Source organism: Antechinus flavipes, chromosome 1 (assembly GCF_016432865.1).
Source record: "Antechinus flavipes isolate AdamAnt ecotype Samford, QLD, Australia chromosome 1, AdamAnt_v2, whole genome shotgun sequence".
NCBI classification, from domain to species: Eukaryota; Metazoa; Chordata; class Mammalia; order Dasyuromorphia; family Dasyuridae; genus Antechinus; species Antechinus flavipes.
Window position 1 is genome coordinate 682,715,040 of NC_067398.1, and position 19,592 is coordinate 682,734,631.

Sequence of the window (19,592 nt, forward strand, 5' to 3'; positions counted from 1 at the left end):
ACAATTTTGTTGCCTCATTTTTTTTCTTTTTTTTTTTACTTTCTCTTTTTATTATTATTATAACTTTTTATTGATAGAACATATGCATGGGTAATTTTTCACAACACTATCCCTTGCACTCACTTCTGTTCCAACTTTTCCCTTCCCTCCCTCCACCTCCCCCCTAGATGGCAGGCAGTCTTATACATGTTAAATATATGTGTGCAGAACCATACAGTTTTCTTGTTGCACAAGAAAAATTGGATTCAGAAGGTTAAAAATAACCTGGGAAGAAAAACAACATGCATTTAACTTTTCAATAAATAGATTCATTAAAAACACACACACACACTTCTTCTTTACTGAAAGTTAAATACCTGAGTTAAGAATGCCATGGTATAGTCATTTCCTTGAGCTGCTACTTCTCTAATTAAGTCTTTGGTACCATTCTTCAACAGCTTTTCTTCTACGGAATTACCACTTACAAGCCTAGAGAAAATACCAGATATAATATTATACATTAGTGCTTTCATGTCAATTAATATATTTGAAAACTAAGTTAAATAATATTCTTAACATAACTTGCAGTCATATTTGTATAACCCGAGGTCTACCACAATGCCTTACACAAAGCAGGCCACTAATAAATGCTTGTTGAATAAAGAACTTTTTAATTGAGAGAAAATAAATCCCTATTAAGTTCTTCTAATTTTAGATATAATTCAAATAAGCCATCCGAAAAATTAAAGTAGAAATAAACAGGCAAACCACTCTACTTGAAAATAACTTTTTTGTTCAACTATTTTTAATTCACAAATGCATTAAGTGCCTATATAATTTTCATTATGGTAAGTATTTAAAAAGTTAATTGCTTGTTCCTAAAGAAAGAGCATTGTGATTCTTCACAAAAAAACCATCAATACCTATTAAAATTAGAAAAGAATGACCTGAGCGGGTTAATATTTTACCATTATTTAAAAGTCACTACTGAAAAGGAAACAGCAAAATTTCACATATTTCACTTTGGAAAATTATAAATACAGTTGCTTTTCAATAATCATACCTTAGAATCATTAGTTTAGTTATACTGAGAATCTTAGAATCATTAGTTTAGTTATACTGAGTAACAAAACATATTTGCTTCATACATATTCTAATAGATCTGTGATCTCATCAATATGCATATTCCCTTCAGTGTTGTAAAGTACAATCCATTAATGACTGATCATCTTGTATGAAGATTGCCAAGTTCCCCATCTAAGTGTTCCACAAGAAGTCTACTAAATATGTTGAGTAGTCTTCCAATTCTCTGGATTTGGATAAAAAACCTCCTCTAAGACCTTACCATACAAACAATCTATTGATTGATTGTCTATACTGATTGATATAGATTGATTTCTACATTATTCCCATACTTTTTGAGCCAAATTCCTACAAAAAGTAGTCTAAACTCATGGTCAGTGCCTCTACTTCCTCCTTTTTCAAGCCCTCCAACCCTTTTCAATCTGGCATCTGATCTCAACACTTGGTTGAAATTGCTCTTTCCAACTATCAGTATAATTGGCCATATTAATAACCAAATTAACAAAAATCATATGATCATCTCAATTGATGCAGAAAAAGCATTTGATAAAACCCAACATCCATTCATATTGGACATGACCCTCTTCAACAATGAGATGAACCAAATCAGTTCCAATAGAGCATAATGAATTGAACCAGCTACACCCAGCGAAAGAACTCTGGGAAATTGAGGCCATTTTCACACTCAAATACCACTAATCTATCCTGAATTCCTAGTCCTGATCAGAGGAGGTCTGGTAAATATATCAATCTTACCTCTGTTTTGAGGTCCTCAGAAGTCCTCCAGCTCCTATCTCATGCGGATGCAGTTTGAGCACAACAGAGCATCCAAGAATTTTGGTAGACAAGCTTAGACTTTATTCACGTGGTTTAAACTCACTCTATGACTTCCTGCACTCTTAGTACCTTTGCCCAAGCCAAGCTCCAGGTAGAAAACGAGCATGAAAAAGGGTGAAATCCTTCCTCTTCCAAGCTTATATGGGGTCTATGAGGTCACAGGTACAAGCCAATCGATGATGAAGATTACATCCCGAACTTGATGAGATCTCAGAGTGAAATTTGAGGATTCCCACCATGGCTGGAGGTCCCACCCACGAAAGGAAGTCCCTAAGTACTCAACTCCAATCACATTGGGGGACCTTGAAACCATTGGCCTACTACATCTCAATTGTACTTGCCTGAGCTTTCTAATGGACCCTTACAAATCCCCTTTCTTTCAAAGTGGAGGACTGCTCGTCCCATATCAAGCTACTTAGCATCAGCTATAGTTTGCTTGATCAAGGAGAGCACCAAGACCATGCTCAAGAAGGCAGGAAGCAATAGATATATATTAATATATATATATATATATATATATATATATATAATATAATGTATTATACATATTAATATATATATTAAAAACTTCAAATTTTATCTGAGCTGTGGCAATTCTTTGTACCACCTCTATTGAATAAACCGAATCAAAAATTATTTTTACATACCCACGTGCAAGGCTTAGCGCTGTAGCCAATAAACTTTTCCACTCTGGGATGGTTTCACAATACACATCAATTTGTGCACTGATATGAGAGCTATATAATTCACCAGGTCTTGTCCTAGATAATTTTACTACTTTCTCAATAGCTTTTATTGACATTGTAACCACAAGCACTGGGTAAAATTTAAATTTTTTATCTGATTGTGCTGGGAGATTCACCCACTTCATGCGGTCTCCTTGATGAAGGATTTCTATGGGTGCCTTTTTTATAACAAAATTTGATATTTCCAATACTTTTTTAGTTATTTTTTCAGCCATATTAGATAAAGCCAATTCAAATTCTCTTAGAGCCTCTAGAGCTTCTTTTTAAAGCACTGTTTCCTCTTAAAGGTAGTACTACCTTAACTCTTGGAGATACTTTTCTTACAAGAGCAAGGTCATCAGCCACATGTCTTTGATTCAAAGAGCTGTTCTTTATGCCATATGGCAAGGTTGTCCATTCAAATCCTTTATAAGGTTCAGCTGAATTAATGCTGGGCACTGAAAAGACAAATTCCTTCATATCCTCCTTATCTAGGGAAATAAAATTCTTAATCCTAAAAGACCATTCCTCAAGCAATTGAGGAGATGGAAGCCCAAGTTGAAGAGCTTCTACTGTCTCCACGTGTCCATTTACTTTTCTCCATTCACAAATAATCATTAACAATCTCCATTCCCAAAATTTCCTTTTTATAACAAAATTAAGGGGATTCCAAGGGCTTAGAGAAGCTTGTAAATGTCCTTGGTTAAGTCTTTTCTGTCCTTTGCCTAATGAAATTTGAATTTTTTCATTTTTTAAGAAGTCTCTTCCTCACTGATTAATGGGAGACCTTTCAACTGTAAAATAAGTAACTTTTTCTGTGTTAAATTTCCATTTCCAAGAGGTAGTACTAATTTTAGCTATCATACATCCTTTTATGCGAGACACATAGGTATTTGCTGTGGTCTTTAACCAATTACTAGTCTAGCTGGCACATCTAATAGCTGTATTATCTACATCTGTGTCTACCAATCTTTTCAATGGTCTGCCATTCATACAGACGAGCAAAGGACACTCGGCTAGGAAAGCTTCGGTCCATAATATCCTTAAATTCTTTTGCCTAAAGTCAAAGTTTGAATTACTAATACTAAATTGTATTCCAGGAGTGTGAATCAATAGATCTGATGTTACGTGTCCTCCTGGGTCATAGACCACACACTATCTATACAAGTCATTAAGACAGAAATTTCCCAAATCATTCTATAAATAAACACTGTTTTATAAATACTTGTAGGGGGTTGGGCAATCAAGCCAACCTGTGGAAGTGAAAAATCCATGAGGTGAGCAAAGGGGAGTTCCAACTCTCCAAAGACTATCCTTGCAGTTCTATAGGTATAAAACTCCAGTCTCTCTAACTGCAATGTCTGCTTAGAAACTGAGCTGTGTTTTTAAAATTTTTCTGAATACTATCGTAATTACTATCCTCAAGATGCCATAAGTCTGGTTATAAAAGATATGATTTCTCAATTCTTTATGGCTTCACTCCAATCTGGAGAAGCAGTTAGGCAGATGAATAACCATCTTTCCATTGTAGGAATTTCACATGCATTTAAGACAGTTTATGCATTTGCTTATAAATTTTCTGCCTTTAGGTCTTTTTGCATTGAATTTGATTTTGCCCATTCCATTGGCATTTCTTATAACCCTACTAGTCAAGTCATTACTGGACAGACTATTTATACCCCCAAGATATTGGGGGTATTTTTAACAAGAGAAGGGAATTTTGCGACATGCACAAGATGTGGCAATACATACATGTGATTGCTCGCAATTTTTAAACTCTTTTGATTTTACATTTTCAAGTTGTTTTGATTTTACATTTTAAAATTATTTCTGTTTTACATTTTTAAATTCTTTGAATTTTACCTTAGCAATGCACTTCTGGCACACAGAGAAAGTGCAATTAAGTGACAGATTATCTGACTTTTGTTTGTCCTTTTGACAAGAATTTTCCACAGTGATGTGAAAGGCCTGAATGGCATTTGGAAAGACCCAAATTGGGTCAGGGTTTGGGGCCCCGGGTATATTCCTTTCATTCTAGATGCAGACCTAACAGCAGAGGAGTGGATTCCCACCAGAGACATTTGTGACCTGGGGATCCAAGAGAAGGACCAGACAACAGCCCAGAAGGACTGGCCAGATGTCAGCATCCCTCCAGACCCTGATGGCAGCAATGTCCCTCCTGACCATGGTACCAGAGACAGCAGGCACAGCTCCAGTGTAGCAGCTGAAATGGACTGTCTGGGGTGATGTGCAGTATAAACAGACTGTAAACTGGGAGATGACTATGAACCATTACATAGAATTCCCAATCCCTCTACTTTTGTCCGCCTGCATTTTTGATTTCCTTCATAGGCTAATTGTACATGATTTCAAAGTCCGATTCTTTTTGTACAGGAAAATAACTGTTTGGACATGTATACATATATTGTATTTAATTTATACTTTAACACATTTAACATATATTGGTCAACCTGCCATCTAGGGGAGGGGACAGGGGAAAGGAGGGGAAAAATTGAAATAAAAGGTTTGACAATTGTCAATGCTGTAAACTTACCCATGCATATAACTTGTAAATAAAAAGCTATAATAAAAAAAAAGTTAAAAAAATTACTCTTTACAGTGTTACAATGATTTCTCAATTGCCAAATTTGATAGTCTATTATTAGTTGTTATCTTTTTCAGCCATTGTTTAGCTTTTAAAGCCATTCACTGGGGCAGCTGGGTGGCTAAGTAGGTAGAGCACCATTCCTGAAGTCAGGAGCACCTGAGTTCAAATCTGGCCTCAGACACTTAACACTTCCTAGCTGTGTGACCCTGGGCAAGTCACTTAACCCCAATTGCCTCAGCAAAAAAAAGCAGCCATTCACTGACTAGCCCCAATTCATTTTTACAGCTTCACTCCTCTTCCCAACCTCTGAGATGTAATCCCTCAAACATGAAACTCCATTTCCAGTCACTGCATTTGCCCTGGCAGTCTCCTGCTCCCAGCATCTACTCCTCTTCCTCATTTTCACCTCAAAAAATCTCTCTCTCTTCAAGATAGAGCTCCAGCACGACTGTCTACATGAAGCCTTTCTTTATCCTTTAAAATACTAGTATACTCTCTAATTATCTTGTATTTAACTGTTTTATTGATATTTATTCTTTTTATTTATCCTGCGTATACTTTTATATTATTGTTGTATCCTCTATTTGAATGTAAGCTCTTTGAGAGAAGGAATTCTTTTATTCACTATAATTACATCCTCATCCCCAGTGCCTGACACATAATAGTAATTTAATTTAATTTATACCTGATTGATTAAATACTTTGAGGATTATAGTATTCCATGACTCACAGCAATATAGCATCACTGTCAGAATATTGATATTTTTAAATGAGCCTTTTTTTTTCAGGGGAAAGCCTGCAGTCACTAAAAAGAACTTTGCAATTTCTCAAAGGCAATCCAACTTGTTCTCCTCTTATTCAATTCTAGACCTCATTCACTGGGCATTGACTGTGTGTGTGTGTGTGTGTGTGTGTGTGTGTATTTAGATGAGTTCTACAGACTGCCTACTCTACCGCATATCACTGTTTGAACAACATGCTTTCTTCCCCATAACTTTTCCTGTGTGGGCAATTAGTCCAATCTTTGAATGTTTACAAATCTAAGTCAGCGAACTCTTCAGTGTTCTGGGGCCAAATGAAAGCAGCATAATGCTGTTATGGGCCAGAACTTGAAACAAGGTGATAACTCACTGGAATTGATAGAAACAATGCTTATGTTTACACCTTTGAGAGTTCACACATTAGCTCATACATTAGTTCACAAGTTAGGGAGATTTCAAGATTCAGTATGAGATTCACAACTTTACACCTCCCACAATCCCACTATCTCAGAGGAGGAATCAACCTTTGGGTTCACCCTTTAAAAAAATCATATATAAGGAACTCCTGGAGCCAGTTGGGAGGAGTAGAACAAGATTCAGAGAGAGCTGGAGGCTGAAGCTGGCAGACAAGCTGCAAGAGCTCTTGGAACCAAGGAGGGAGATAGGCCTCTAAGAAAACTAACCAGGCTATTTTGAAGGAGACAATAAAGGATTTAAACTTTTAACACCTGGCTGCATTTGAGGTGATTATTACTTGGAACTGAAACTAAGGCTGCCTCCAGAAGCTCCCCAAGAAATCTGCCCCCAGAGAATCACCATATTTTAGAAAAGAAGAGAACACCACATAATGCCATTTCAAAACAAAAAGATCTAGAAGACCTTATCATCTATCTCTCTTCAATTGATTTTGTCCTGGATCTTCTCCATGACAGTGATAAGTATCTTCAGCAAACAAGTATCTCCCTGTTTATGGATATAAAAAGCCAGAGATTTGTAGTAAAATGAATCTTTTGTCAAATCTTTCAAAGAACATTGAGTAATGCTGATGTATTCATGGGTTGGAAGAAAGTCTTTGCAATGTTATTTTCCTCTATTCATGATTCAAAGTTAATTCAATTTATCAATCATTCATTTAGCAATTATTACAATCCAAGTACTGGATTAGGCATTTGGGATAAAAAGACAGACATGAAACAGTCCATGACCTCAAGGAATTTACAATTTAATGGTAAAAACAACATACATGATAATAAGTTCCTACAAAATGTATACAAAACAAAAAGGATTTTCGGAGGACAGAGAAAAAGAGGTATTAATTACTAGATAAATCATGAAGGCTTCTCATAGCAGATTGCACAAAAATCAGGTTAGAAGGGAGTCTGGGAGTCCAAGAGCAAGAGGTAAATGAAAAGCTACTGAGCCAGAAGGCAGTTATACAGTAGTCTTAAGTTTCTAGCAGGCAACACATTGTAAGCACAGGAAAAAGAATGTTATGTAGTCATTTTGTAAAGATTGGTTGAAGACAGAGGAGAAGGTCTTTAAAATCCAGGAAGAAAGAAGGAAACACTAATGGCCAGACCTAGGCTTTAAAAATATTAAAAATATATAAAAGCCCTTTAGTCAGGAGCACCTGAGTTAAAATTTGGCCTCAGACACTTAACACTTCTAGCTGTGTGACCCTCGGCACATCACTTAACCCCAATTGCCTCAGCAAAAAAAAAAACAAAATTAAATAAAAACAAAATTAAATATATATATATATAAACTGGAAGCTTTGTGGAGAATAAACTGGAGAAAGGCAGAGATAGAGAGAGAAAGATCAATAGGAAGTTACTGCTATAATTCAGGTGAGAGATGGTAAAGGACTGAATTAATAATTGTAGTCCAAGTAGAAAAAAGAGGACCAACATGAGAGGTGTTGTAGAATCAGCAAAATATGGCATACTAATGTACATATTGAAGAAAAGGATAGAATATTAAGACAAGTACTAGGCTGCAAACCTGGGTGTCTGCAGAGATAGCAGTGCCTTTGACTGAAGGAAGAGTAGGTTGAGGGTGAATGATGATGAGTCCTGTTCTGGACATAATGGATTTGGTGTGTTTATGGAGATTAGTAGTAAAGAGATGTGGGAATGGACCTCAAAAGATTTATGAGGGCTGGAGATGTCATCTGCATAGACATAAGAGGTGCATAGACATCATGGGGACTGATAAGGTCACCAAGAGAATATATAGGGAGAAGAAAAGGATAAGGGTACAACTCTGATGTACTTAAGAATTTTATTCTTAAATATCTTTTTTTTTTTACTAGATAATCAGTACTACTGTTTCCCTCTTTTACTCATAGATGAATATGTTCTTCTCTTATTTAATTCTGGCTCCAAATCAATGTCCATTTTCAGAGTTTAGGTAGGCTGGATTATTTTTAGAAATCACAAATTTTCTTTACCAATCTCCCAAATTTCTACATGAAACCAAGACCCATTATATTCTGGTGGTACTGTAAGTCAGAAATGCTATGGACTACAAAGAATTAAAAATCAGCATCACTCAAAGGCTGAGAACAACCTGTGACTGCGTGTGAGCAAGCTACAATACACATAAATAGAAATTACAAAGGAACAAAAGATGTCATCAAAGAAACAAATACTTGAAAAAACAGATGGGCTGGCCGTGTGGTGAAAACAAGGAATAACAGAGTCTGTAAATTCCACTCAAATTATAACAAGAGGAAGTGAGGAAGGCAACCAGCATCTTAGATAGAAACCCACCCTCCATGCTGAATGAAAGGGAAGACAGAAACAAGAGTCACACAAGATGGCAGGCAGGCTTGGTAAGTTTCCTTTTGCATTGCTGAAGAGAATAACAATAACCACAGGTAACACATTAGTATAGTAAGTTATTACTTATTATTTTTTCCTATATGTTTTCAATCCCTAATTTTAAACTGAAAAAGAAAATATGGAAAAGCAGTTATATGCAACCTGTATATGTGGATGTCCTTGCATCTTCCAATTCTATCACACCATTCTTGTGCCTTTGCATCCATCACTGGATTTAAGTCATTATCATAAAATACAACTGTGTCAGCTTCTACAAGATTGACACCAGTAGAGCGACTGTGGGTGGAAAGAATGGCACAAAATATCCGCTTATCTCTGTTGAAACTCTTCATCAGTTCCTAAATGAAGAAAAAAATAATTAGTACTGAATGCTATTAACAATATAAAGTTTGGCCTAAACTTGGCCTAAAATGCAAATAAGAAGACCTCTTAAACTGTTATAATGTAAAATAATTCTTGGATTTGTACAGTTGTATTCTGATTTCCTGGTCCAAGAGTTGAGGTTTTAAACACATAACTTCAGACTGGGTCTCACAAGCTATATCTGTCCCTGACAACCTTCTTGCTTCTAATTCTCACAATAAGACAGTAAGTCAAAAGAGACGGGTGGCAAAGAGAAAATGATGAAAGGTGGGAGTGGATGAGGACTGGGACTTCTGAAGTGAAAATATTCTGATGCCCTTTGGTTTGCTTTCTACAATGGATGGCACCTCACCCTCCAAAGTTCCTTGCTTTTGCTCTTCTCTAAGCCTATGTCTCCTCCTTTTTGGCAATTATCTGCCCAATTTTCCCAACTATCTATCAGTATTCAAGTAACATGGAATACTTAGCAGTGTAGCATAATACATACAACATTTCAGAGATCTGTCATTTTGTGGGTTTGGATATTTCCTCCACCAAAATAGACTGCAGCACCTTTATCTATAGCTTGAAAATTTGGGTTAGAGTTGTCAGGACCAAAATCCCTCTCAATCAAACACCCAGCTAGTGTTTAGCATCTCTAGACTCAGGTATGTTGGTCCTAGCAGCATAATAAGGATTAGACTGGAAGCCTCTTGAGCCTGGAAGAAGCTGCCAGAGTTCATGTTTCCCCTGGATGCAGTACTTGAGAACTCAGGAACAAGGCTTTGTAAAAGGAATTCCGTGTTTCCAATTCGAGATTTTTCTCGTCCTCCACACTATTCATTAGGTTCTTAGGCCCCTTATTTACATAAGTTATGCATTTGATTTAGCATATTTTATAAGCCTCAATACCCTACAGAAGTATTATTGTTGTTATTATCATTATCATTACTATTTGATTATTTCTGGGTTTTCAACTGAGTGCTCATATAGGTTCATCCCTGTGAATAGCTTAAAATCTAACTATGTCTCACCTGACGCTGCTCATAACTGGCATATTCATCAATTCTGATGAATGTAAGGAAATGAAAGTTCAAAAATAACTCCAAGATATCTAGCATCAAAATCATCTGGGACAAAATTAGTACTCGCCGGCCTTCTGATTTCAGTTTCTGCAGCAAGACTGCCAGAGCTTCTAATTTGCCTATTTTAAATGAAATAAGAGAGACAAAAATAAGTCAGAAAGCTGTTAGTTAGCCAAACCAATACCACCCAGAGCACTTGTTTTTCCCCATACCTGAATCACACTGTACCAGCCGGAGATCAGGGAATTCTAATGAATGAGGAGCTGCTATCCGCTGCAGTTGTTGTAAATAAGGAGCCAGCTCCAGCTTGAGGTTATGTCTGAAGAGGTTCATTTTCTGGCTGTAGGATGGAGAAGGATTTGACATGCAGAGGTAGGGGGGTGCAGCGATCACGGCTGGAAGCACTCGGAGCACCCTGTGGACAATGTCAAATCCCAAACACATTAGTCCCTGAGGAGCCCTCAGGAGACTCTAAAGTCAGCCAGAGGTTGTACCAAACACTACAAAGGCCCTAGTCTTTCCCCTCCCCACCACTTTCAAATGACTAAGCTGAAGGCTGTCATTGTGCTCCATTGTATGTTATCATATTCAGAAACATTTTAGCTCATGACATCTTTGCATGAAGAGAAACAACATCCTCTGTGGGGTGCCTGCCATGGAATGAGGAAGACCAAGATTCATATCTTCCTTTTGGCAATAACTCTACCTCCAAGTGTCTCCCCAGGGCTTAGTCACTAAGACTTAGGGAGGGATGTTATTCCTATTAATACAAAAACTGAGAAAGGTTAGACAACTTTCTGAAAGTTACATAGACATCAAGAATTAAGGTCAGAGCCAAAGCATAAGACTCAGAATGGTAGGGCACATAGTAGCAAGAACACTGGATTTAGAAGCAAAGGAGCTGGATTCAAATGTTGACTCCACTACTGCTATTTCACTACTTGTGTGATCTTAGATAAGTACCTTCTCCTTTCTGGATCATGCTTTTCACAAATGTCATCTGCAGAATTCAATAACTCCCTAAAGAGAAGAGGAAGGGTCCCTGTACCATCCCCAACAGCAGACACTCAGGCTCTGCAGCCTGACTGGTGAGGGAAGAGGAGAAAACCCGGACCCCTGCTAATCCTCCCCTCAACCAGGCTGCAAGGACGAGCAGGCTCTCCTCCTTTCTTCTTTTCTCCATCCTCCATCACGGCAGAAAAGAATCCAATTAAGTCCTATGTGGCCAGCCACTACTGCCTATGGTCCTCTGTAAGCCTGATTCCCTTTGGATAAATCAGTTTCTTCCCCCTGTCAGTGGGCATGTCATTACTTGGGACCATGCAGGGAAGGCCTGGGAGTGTCTGGGGGGGAGGGGCTGGTACTCCACAAACCATTTGTGCAAGGATCCTGAAATTCCATCTGGGAGATTGTGATTCCCCCCATCCCTTGGGGATGATCTAGTCACATAATTTAATTTTATGAAATACTGCAAATTCTCCCACACATTACAGAAACCTAAAACTTGAATTTGGGGCTCATTTCAACTTCTGCCAGATGCATATGGGGCCATTCAGAGAGTGAGCACAGATCCCAGAGAGAAGGGTAGATGGCACAGCACTTCTGGCTTCACAGTGACACTTGGAGTGACTATGGGACTATTTAACAAGCTTTCACCTACATTATTATGGGTGGCTTACTGATGAATTCTGATGTTCATTAAATAATTAAATATAAATTATCAGAATGAACATGGAAAATGGCATATACCTAAAATGACCTCTAAAATTCAGCCCTTCAACGTGAAGCAAACATTAACTCAAAAACAGTATAAATTCTGCTAATCACAAAACTTTTTTTGGAGCTTACTTTATGGCAAGTATAAAAACCATAGAAACCATAAAATACTAGTATGTAGGAAAGTTTACATTTCAAAACACTTTTTAAAACTCTGAATTGTATTATCACAAGAAACACTCTTCATTCAGCCTGGCTTAATCTCAAAATATTTCAATTTCAATGTACATTTCAATGTATAGAACATGGCTACAATAATAAGTACTTTAATGTGTTTCAATTTTACAGATTACCTTAAAAACTGAATCACAAAAATTCCAAAACTCTCCATAATTACATAAGTAAAATGTACAAGCTATTTAGGACCAACCAAAAAGCAGAAATAAGCACAGAATGTTTTGTTGGGTTTTTTAAAACTCCTCAACAAAAATGAGAAAAGTATAATGCTTATTTCTAAAAATCCATTTTCTGTCAAAACTTCATGAAAGTAAAACAGGTTTTCTAAATACTAGAAAATATTACTGATTCTTTTAGTTTATTCACATGACAGTAAGAACATCTAGAAATGATAACCTTTTAATGGCATCCTGTAGACATTCATTCTGTTGATGTGATGTCAGTCTCAGATACTGCAATGGGTCTGCTGAACTTTCTGGTGTGCCCGAGGAAGGACAACAATTCACTAAGCCGGCCCACCTCCATTTGTCTGCAGGGTAATAATGCTGAGGTGCCTTCCTTTCCCCAAATAATGAGCAAATTCCCAACACATCTTTGCCATAAACAGGAGCTCTGGAACAACGCCGTTCATTGCCAGAAAATATCCTATCGAGACGCTCTTTTAAAAGTCTGCTTTTTTCTGCCAATGATATCTTCATCCACCCCAGAGATAGAGACAAGATAGAAAAGTATGTTTTTTTTTTAAATGCAATAAGATAAAATTGCTAATGATCAACAGTGGCAAGTGGGATTAAGCTGCTTGATATATTAAAACAACATTTTAATACTTGTCACTTCATGAAAAAAACAATTATGCAATGTAAAATTTTAAATTTTAGCAAATACTTGGAATTTTCAGCAAAATTTGTGACAGATAAAACCACTTAATCATCTAACTCTTTTATTTAAGAATTGGACTCAAAGTAAGAAAGACTAAATGTTTCACATTTGCCATATATTGGTTGTGTGACTAACTTCAAACACCTAAGTAACTCTTTAAAACTATAAATTGCCGAGATGGGGTTGAGTGTAATAGAAGGAGGTCCCCTGGAGGAAATTCCTTACACCAATGAAACCATAGAACTGATATTTTTAAAGTTCAAAATAAAAAAAAAAACTCCACATATTTGTAAACTTTAATTTAATACCAAGTAAACAATTACCTGGGTTTGAGTTCCTGCTGATTTGGATATGATTCTTTGTTCCCCAGAAGACAGGTTAACAACTGCAGTTCTGCTGGGTGTACCAGCTGAGAAATAAAGAGGAGGGTTTTGTTTTGTTTTTTTATTTCCCCTTCCAAACATGATTAGAATGCTCTAATTTCACTAAGGTAACAAGACTGCTAAGTAGGAATCCAGAGACCTCTTGGAGTGAATGGGAGTCACTCACCACCCCTGAGTTGTAATTACATCATTGTAAGTTCCTTGTAGGCATTGATCATGTTTTACTTTATTTTATGTTCCCAGCAACGGCACCCTCAGGGCATTACCCACAGCAGTGTTTAGGAATGTTTGTTGAATGAATGAAGGACCTGACCTTTCTGTGTATTGGTGCTCTGCTCCCTAATACTATCACACAAGATGCTATGTCTTGTTAACAAGCTGATGGAATCATTTACAATGCTGTTATTTAAGATCAGAGAACACCTTTATAGAACAAGAACTTAAAAAGGTACACTGCATATAATTCTCACTTTAAAAAGTCAAGATTCACAGAACCAGAGTTTCAGAGTTAAAGGGACCACAGAAGCCAGCTCTGCAGTTGAACAAAGAATGATCTCTACAACAGCCATGACAAATTGTTATCTAGCCTCTGCTTATGGGAAGGGTAGGTGGCGAGTACCTGCTATGCCTGGACTCAGGAAGGCTCCACATGAGTTCAAATCCATATACAGGATAAAGAAGAACTAGCTCAGAGAAGGAAGACATTAGAATTAAGGAGGACTGGGCTAGGCTCCCTGTCAAAGATGGGATTTTAGTGGAAGGTAAAGGAAGCCAAAGAAGCCAAAAGGCAGAGAGAAAGAGGAAGGCATCCCAGCCTAGGGACCACAGAAGCCAGCTCTGCAGTTGAACAAAGAATGATCTCTACAAGCCTAACTATACAGTCTAATAACTCCTCTTCCTCTCCTGTCCTGCCCCCAACCTTCCAGCTCCTTAAAAAGTTTCAGAACCTGACTTCATTATAATGGCTGGTGGGTCAGAGGGAAAGGAGAAATAAACTGATCCTCACCACCTGACAATATTGTTGCACAGTAAACAAGAAGTCTAGATTTTGTGTATTGCCTCATGTTCTTATTAATATTTTTGAGGTTACTGTTTCCCTGGGTGTGCTTTCAATTTTATTCTATAGTTGTTGGGAGGTGGTGTTGGGGGAAGGGAGAGGCAATGAAAGAAAACAGAACACAAAAGGAGCACTAAGGGTTTTAAATGCCAAGCGGAAGATCTGGGTCACCAGTTTACCCATGTCTGCAGGATTGTCTGAAGCAGGGTTGGGGTTATCAACCCTTGCGGGATTATCATGACCTCCATCTTGTCCAGATGCAGCCACAGGCTCTTCTGACTGTCATGTCTCACTGATGATTTGTTATTGAGCCTGTCCTGGATCCCTTCTGTCTCTCCTTCTACCTGGGAAGTTAGTTTCTTAAAACCTGGGTAAGACCTCACATGTAACTGTGTATAATTACAGTGCTTCAATTTCACTGAGATGACATGGTTGATAAAATGGAAATCAGGAGACCTGAGATCAATTGCTGAAGCAACACCACTGATTGTGAGTAATTTCACAGAATCTAGTAGGATTCTTTTAAGCACCTTAAGGATAAAACCCATGTTTATTTCTTCATCGTATTCCACACAGGATTTAATTCACTGACTTGCATACAGTTAATCTTACTGCTAAGTAATGCCTAGAAATGTTTGTTGAATGAATTAACAGATGGGTATCCCATCCTTTCTCAAGCTCCATGAGACAGAATCTGACCTTCCATGTTCTCACAAGAATGTTATGACTATGAATAAGTTATTGATGTCATTCTGGAGCTCTAGAATAACTTTATGGTTAAAATGTGAAAAAGTTTTATTGCATAAAATTTTTATCTAATAAAAGGATTCAATTCATCTGAGAATGTGGAACTAAGACTTAAAGCAGGCCGGGCCTGGTTAAGAAAGTGACCTACCTTGGTGAGCAACTGCTGTAGAACCTAGCATATGTCCTTGATGCTGATTTCCTAGAGTGCTGGGAGCATTTTGCCCAGTTCCAGTCTGAGGCATGGTTTGCATAACAAGAGAGGCTTGGGGACGCAAATACTGCTGTCCTGGTGCAGAAACAATCTGAAGAACATTTCCTGCAATAAAGCAGTTTAATGAAGAGTCATAATTTAAAAAGAAAGTATCAATTACTTTAACAGACAAAGAATAACTTTTTAAAGACTATCTAACCTAAAATAAACATGATGCTGATGATCTTAATGCTATCAACTTTTTATATCAATTCATTGCATCAATTATTTATCAAATACAATGGCAAAATGGTAGGAAAATAAAAGGAACACGTTTTATTATTCAACCCAATTAGCTTCATTCTGATCTGCTATTCTTCTAAACAAATTTTGTTTCTATATATCCTTGTTTACTGTGACAATTTCACATAGGTTTCCAATTATTTGAGAGCATTAAAAAAATTCAGAATTAGGAAAACAGTTTGAAATATATGTTGGAAAGAATACTGCTATCTAAAGCCTACTTTTTAAATCTAGTTCATCAAAAAGATTAGATCCTACTTTATTGGCAACAGAAAAGCAATAGCTTCCAACATAAGAGGCTGGAGGCACTGAAGCAGCCTTGTTCATTCATCTTTGGAGCAGAGTGGCACAAAACAATGGAGGGGGAAGTAGAGAGGAAAGAGCCAGTCCAAAGGACTCACTGGCAGAGCTCTGACGGAGGTGGCACTAAGGGGCCAGGGGACATTCTCAGTCTGTCAGCATTATTAAGTGCCCAAGTGTCAATGCATGTGCTATATAAATAGTAGCTATTGTTACTGTTGCTAAAGTAGATATTATAAAGACAGACAGGAAAAATGCTATGTAGAGGCCCTAATTATTACTTGTTTCCATAGAAGACAAAAGATAGCCCACAAAACCCCTCCAGCATCTAGAGAAATGAGAGACAGCTATGGGCAAGGCCATTCATCAGGACACGGGGAGCAGAGGGGCAGATGTGGGAAGGTCAGTAGACCTGAGTCTCAGGGCAGGAGGTCAGAAGCAGGACCAGCTCGAGTGAGTCACATCCCTGAGACTCACCTGGGGGCCCACATCTTCTCTAGGGCCCCTTCCCTCACCAATGTTTTATGGCTGCATGCTCCTCAGAGAGTTCCTCTCAAGCCCCAGCACTATCACCCCTCTGAGTCTTTCTCGTCCCACATCAGAACCTATCCGATGCTCCTCCCCAGTACCAGACCACATGCATTTGGGGAAGCTCTAGCTAGTGTCCTTCATGACGACCAATGAAGGGCAGTCATCTTCCAGTTAAAATCCTTCCCAAAACGTTTCTGCATTGCCTGCTTTCTAAGAGGTAACAGACTCTGAAAATGCCCTCAAACAAGGCAGGTGTCATGTCTTGGGAAGAACAGCCTGGAGGCGCTCCTTAGGATAATGTCCCCTCTCTGACAGAGGCCTCCCCCCCAGGCCCCTCGAAGGTGACAGCACCTTGAAGCTGCAGAGGCTGGCCAGCAGTGAGCTGGCAGAGCTGACTGTGGGACAGGGTGAACTTATTGCCCTGAAACTGCAGGGTCACGGGACTCTCTGGCTGAGCTATCCTGCCTTGAGTTGCTGCGAAAGGAGCCCGCTGAGCACCCTTCATCACCTCCCCACCTGAAAAAGAAAAAAACAGAGTAAACTGCATCGATGGCTTGAATAATTCTTAGGTTAGTCAGTTAACAGAACAGGAGCCCCACGCCTTTATGACAATATTGAGAACATTACTTTGTCAGTCTGGGATTCAGGGGAAGCTTTCCCTGAAAGTCTCCATCCTCCCATGTGATATACATTATTAAATCTACTTGAATAGTCACATAACACCATGTAACAAAAATAGATACTAAAATGAATTACTTGCCATTAAAAAGAAAAACCAAAACCATAATCAAGCCGTGAAATTTCAAAATTTGCCACCAAAGCAAATTGGCTATGATGTCATGATCAGACAGATGAGACAGGGCTGTCCTAAGCAGGCATAGGACAGACTTGGTGAAACCAAGCTACAGCAAAGTTACAGCAAAAAATCATCCAATCCATGACACAGAAGGCACAGACATTACTGTAGGTGCACCTCCCCGATAACAGAATTACAGCTTCCTTCCGGCTGTGAAGGCAACACCTATGCCACCAAGAGGGCCTCACACCTTCCCACAGAGTCTTCTCCCTCCCTCCTTTCCTTCCTTCCTTCACTTTTTTGACCCCCCTTCCTTCCTCCCTGTCTTCCTTCCTTCCTTCTTTCCTCCCTCCCTTCTTTCCTTTTTCCTCCCTCTCTCTCTCCCTCCTTCTCTCCCTTCTTTTCTCCCTCCCTCCCTCCCTACTTCTCTTCCTTCCTTCTATAACACTTGCAATGAATACATCTTAGATTAAAAGAATATTCCCATACAAATCAGTATTTAACATAAATGAATCGGAAAAAAAGCTAAAGTATTTGATCTGAAGGAAATCCTCCCAATAGAGGAACATGCAGAAGTAGGAAAATAAATTGCCTGAAATCCTACCCTTTCTTGTCCCAATTAAGATTCAGATTGACAAAAGCAATGAAGTGAGTGCATTGGATCGAAACAGTGGGAAACAAATGGCTGAACACATCTTAGGGTGCATGGTAACTTAACCTCACTGTAAGAAATCAATGAGAGGAACCTGGAAAGGGGAGGCCACTTACTAGGCAACCGTGCCTGGGCCTGAGAGGTCAGTACCAGCCTCTGAGGAAGCACACTCTGTTGGATGGTGTGCGAGGGGGCCTGGGGCTGGGGCTGGGTCTGGCCTAGCTGGGAGGCCTGGGCCGAGTTCTGACCCCGCTGTTTCACAGGATTGGCTGTGCTAGTTGCTGTGGTGAAGGTCGCTGCTGGCTGGTGTCTTGGAGCACCGGGAAGAGCCTGAGATGTCTGAAACTGTGCTGCGGCCGCTGTAATCAATAAGGTTTGTTTGGGCAAAGCTGTTAGAGGTTTCAACTATTACTTTAAACAACTTGAATTTAAAAGAAACTTTTCAAGCTGATATTAAGATACATTCTTACAAAATATCCATTTTGGGAATAACTCCTTTTTACAAAAGCCCAATCTAATTGCCTGCTAAAGATTAATAATCTAAGCCAAAGCACATTCAGAAATGGGGCCTGAGTAGTAGTTGCCACTGCCCAGTCCATATTCCACCACTTAGAACTCCTAAAGTAGAATTTGCCAATACACTACCAAAATGCTAGTAAGCTCTGTGTTGCACAGACCTGGTAAGATAGTTTAAGACCTATCATTGTCAGAGTTTTGGCATATTTTAATAGTCTGCAATATAACAGTGCCTCTTCTTACTTTGATCTACAATGGGGGATCTTCCTCGCACTTGTGACTGGCCTCTGGGGGCTGTGGGGACCATACGCTGTATTTGAGGGCTTGGAAAAACAACTGTTTTGCCCTCCGGCTTCTGTCCATACTGCACTGGTTGGAACAACCTGAAAACCAGAATTAGCAAAAAGCAGCCAATTAGACAACATTAAAAATATTCCCATTGTAAATGAGAACAGACTCTTGTTGATCTTTTTAAAGTATGATTCTCAGTCACATTAAAGATATCAAGGATTACTTTATATTGTATCTCATCCAAGTCACACCCAATACAATCTATGCAATAGGAGAGAAGTAACCTATTTTGTATATCTCATGCATATGATTTTCCACTTGACAATATTTTTCAGGGAACAGAAAAGCAGCCTTAAATGCCACTGCAATGGGGCTCCACCTCTATCTTTCCAGCTGTATTAGCCATCACTTTGGGATGGTCTGGAAACAAGAATGTGCTCATCAGATCTGACTCTTCCAAAAGAAGGGATGGACAGGAAGATCAGAAACCAAAAGAAAAACAAAGAGGTCATGATGACCTTAAAGTGGTCCCAAAGCAAAGAGGTCCTGCTTTCTACCTAATCCATGTTGCAAGTCAAAGTCACTGCAGAGACAGTATTAGCAGAAGATGAATGGGGACAATTGTCAAGAAGGGCTTTGGTGATCCCAACTTTTGGGAAAAGAATTCACTATTTGACAAAAACTGCTGGGAAAACTGGTAATTAGTATGGCAGAACCTAGGCATGGACCCC

At 38.6% G+C, this 19,592-nt stretch overlaps 1 protein-coding gene across 2 annotated transcripts in view; it reads right to left on the reverse strand.

Annotated features, from left to right (window-relative positions):
- LOC127545356 (E1A-binding protein p400-like) overlaps positions 1-19,592 on the reverse strand; it is a 135,537-nt gene that overhangs the window by 32,113 nt on the left and 83,832 nt on the right. For both annotated transcript variants that reach the window (XM_051972580.1, XM_051972579.1), the window contains exons 23-32: positions 18,814-18,953; positions 18,171-18,413; positions 16,958-17,122; positions 15,431-15,598; positions 13,419-13,504; positions 12,613-12,908; positions 10,476-10,678; positions 10,213-10,382; positions 8,978-9,174; positions 357-468 (exon numbers count right to left, since the gene is read on the reverse strand). In XM_051972580.1, the coding sequence (XP_051828540.1) occupies positions 357-468; positions 8,978-9,174; positions 10,213-10,382; positions 10,476-10,678; positions 12,613-12,908; positions 13,419-13,504; positions 15,431-15,598; positions 16,958-17,122; positions 18,171-18,413; positions 18,814-18,953 (1,780 nt within the window). The remainder of the gene's footprint in view (positions 1-356; positions 469-8,977; positions 9,175-10,212; positions 10,383-10,475; positions 10,679-12,612; positions 12,909-13,418; positions 13,505-15,430; positions 15,599-16,957; positions 17,123-18,170; positions 18,414-18,813; positions 18,954-19,592) is intronic.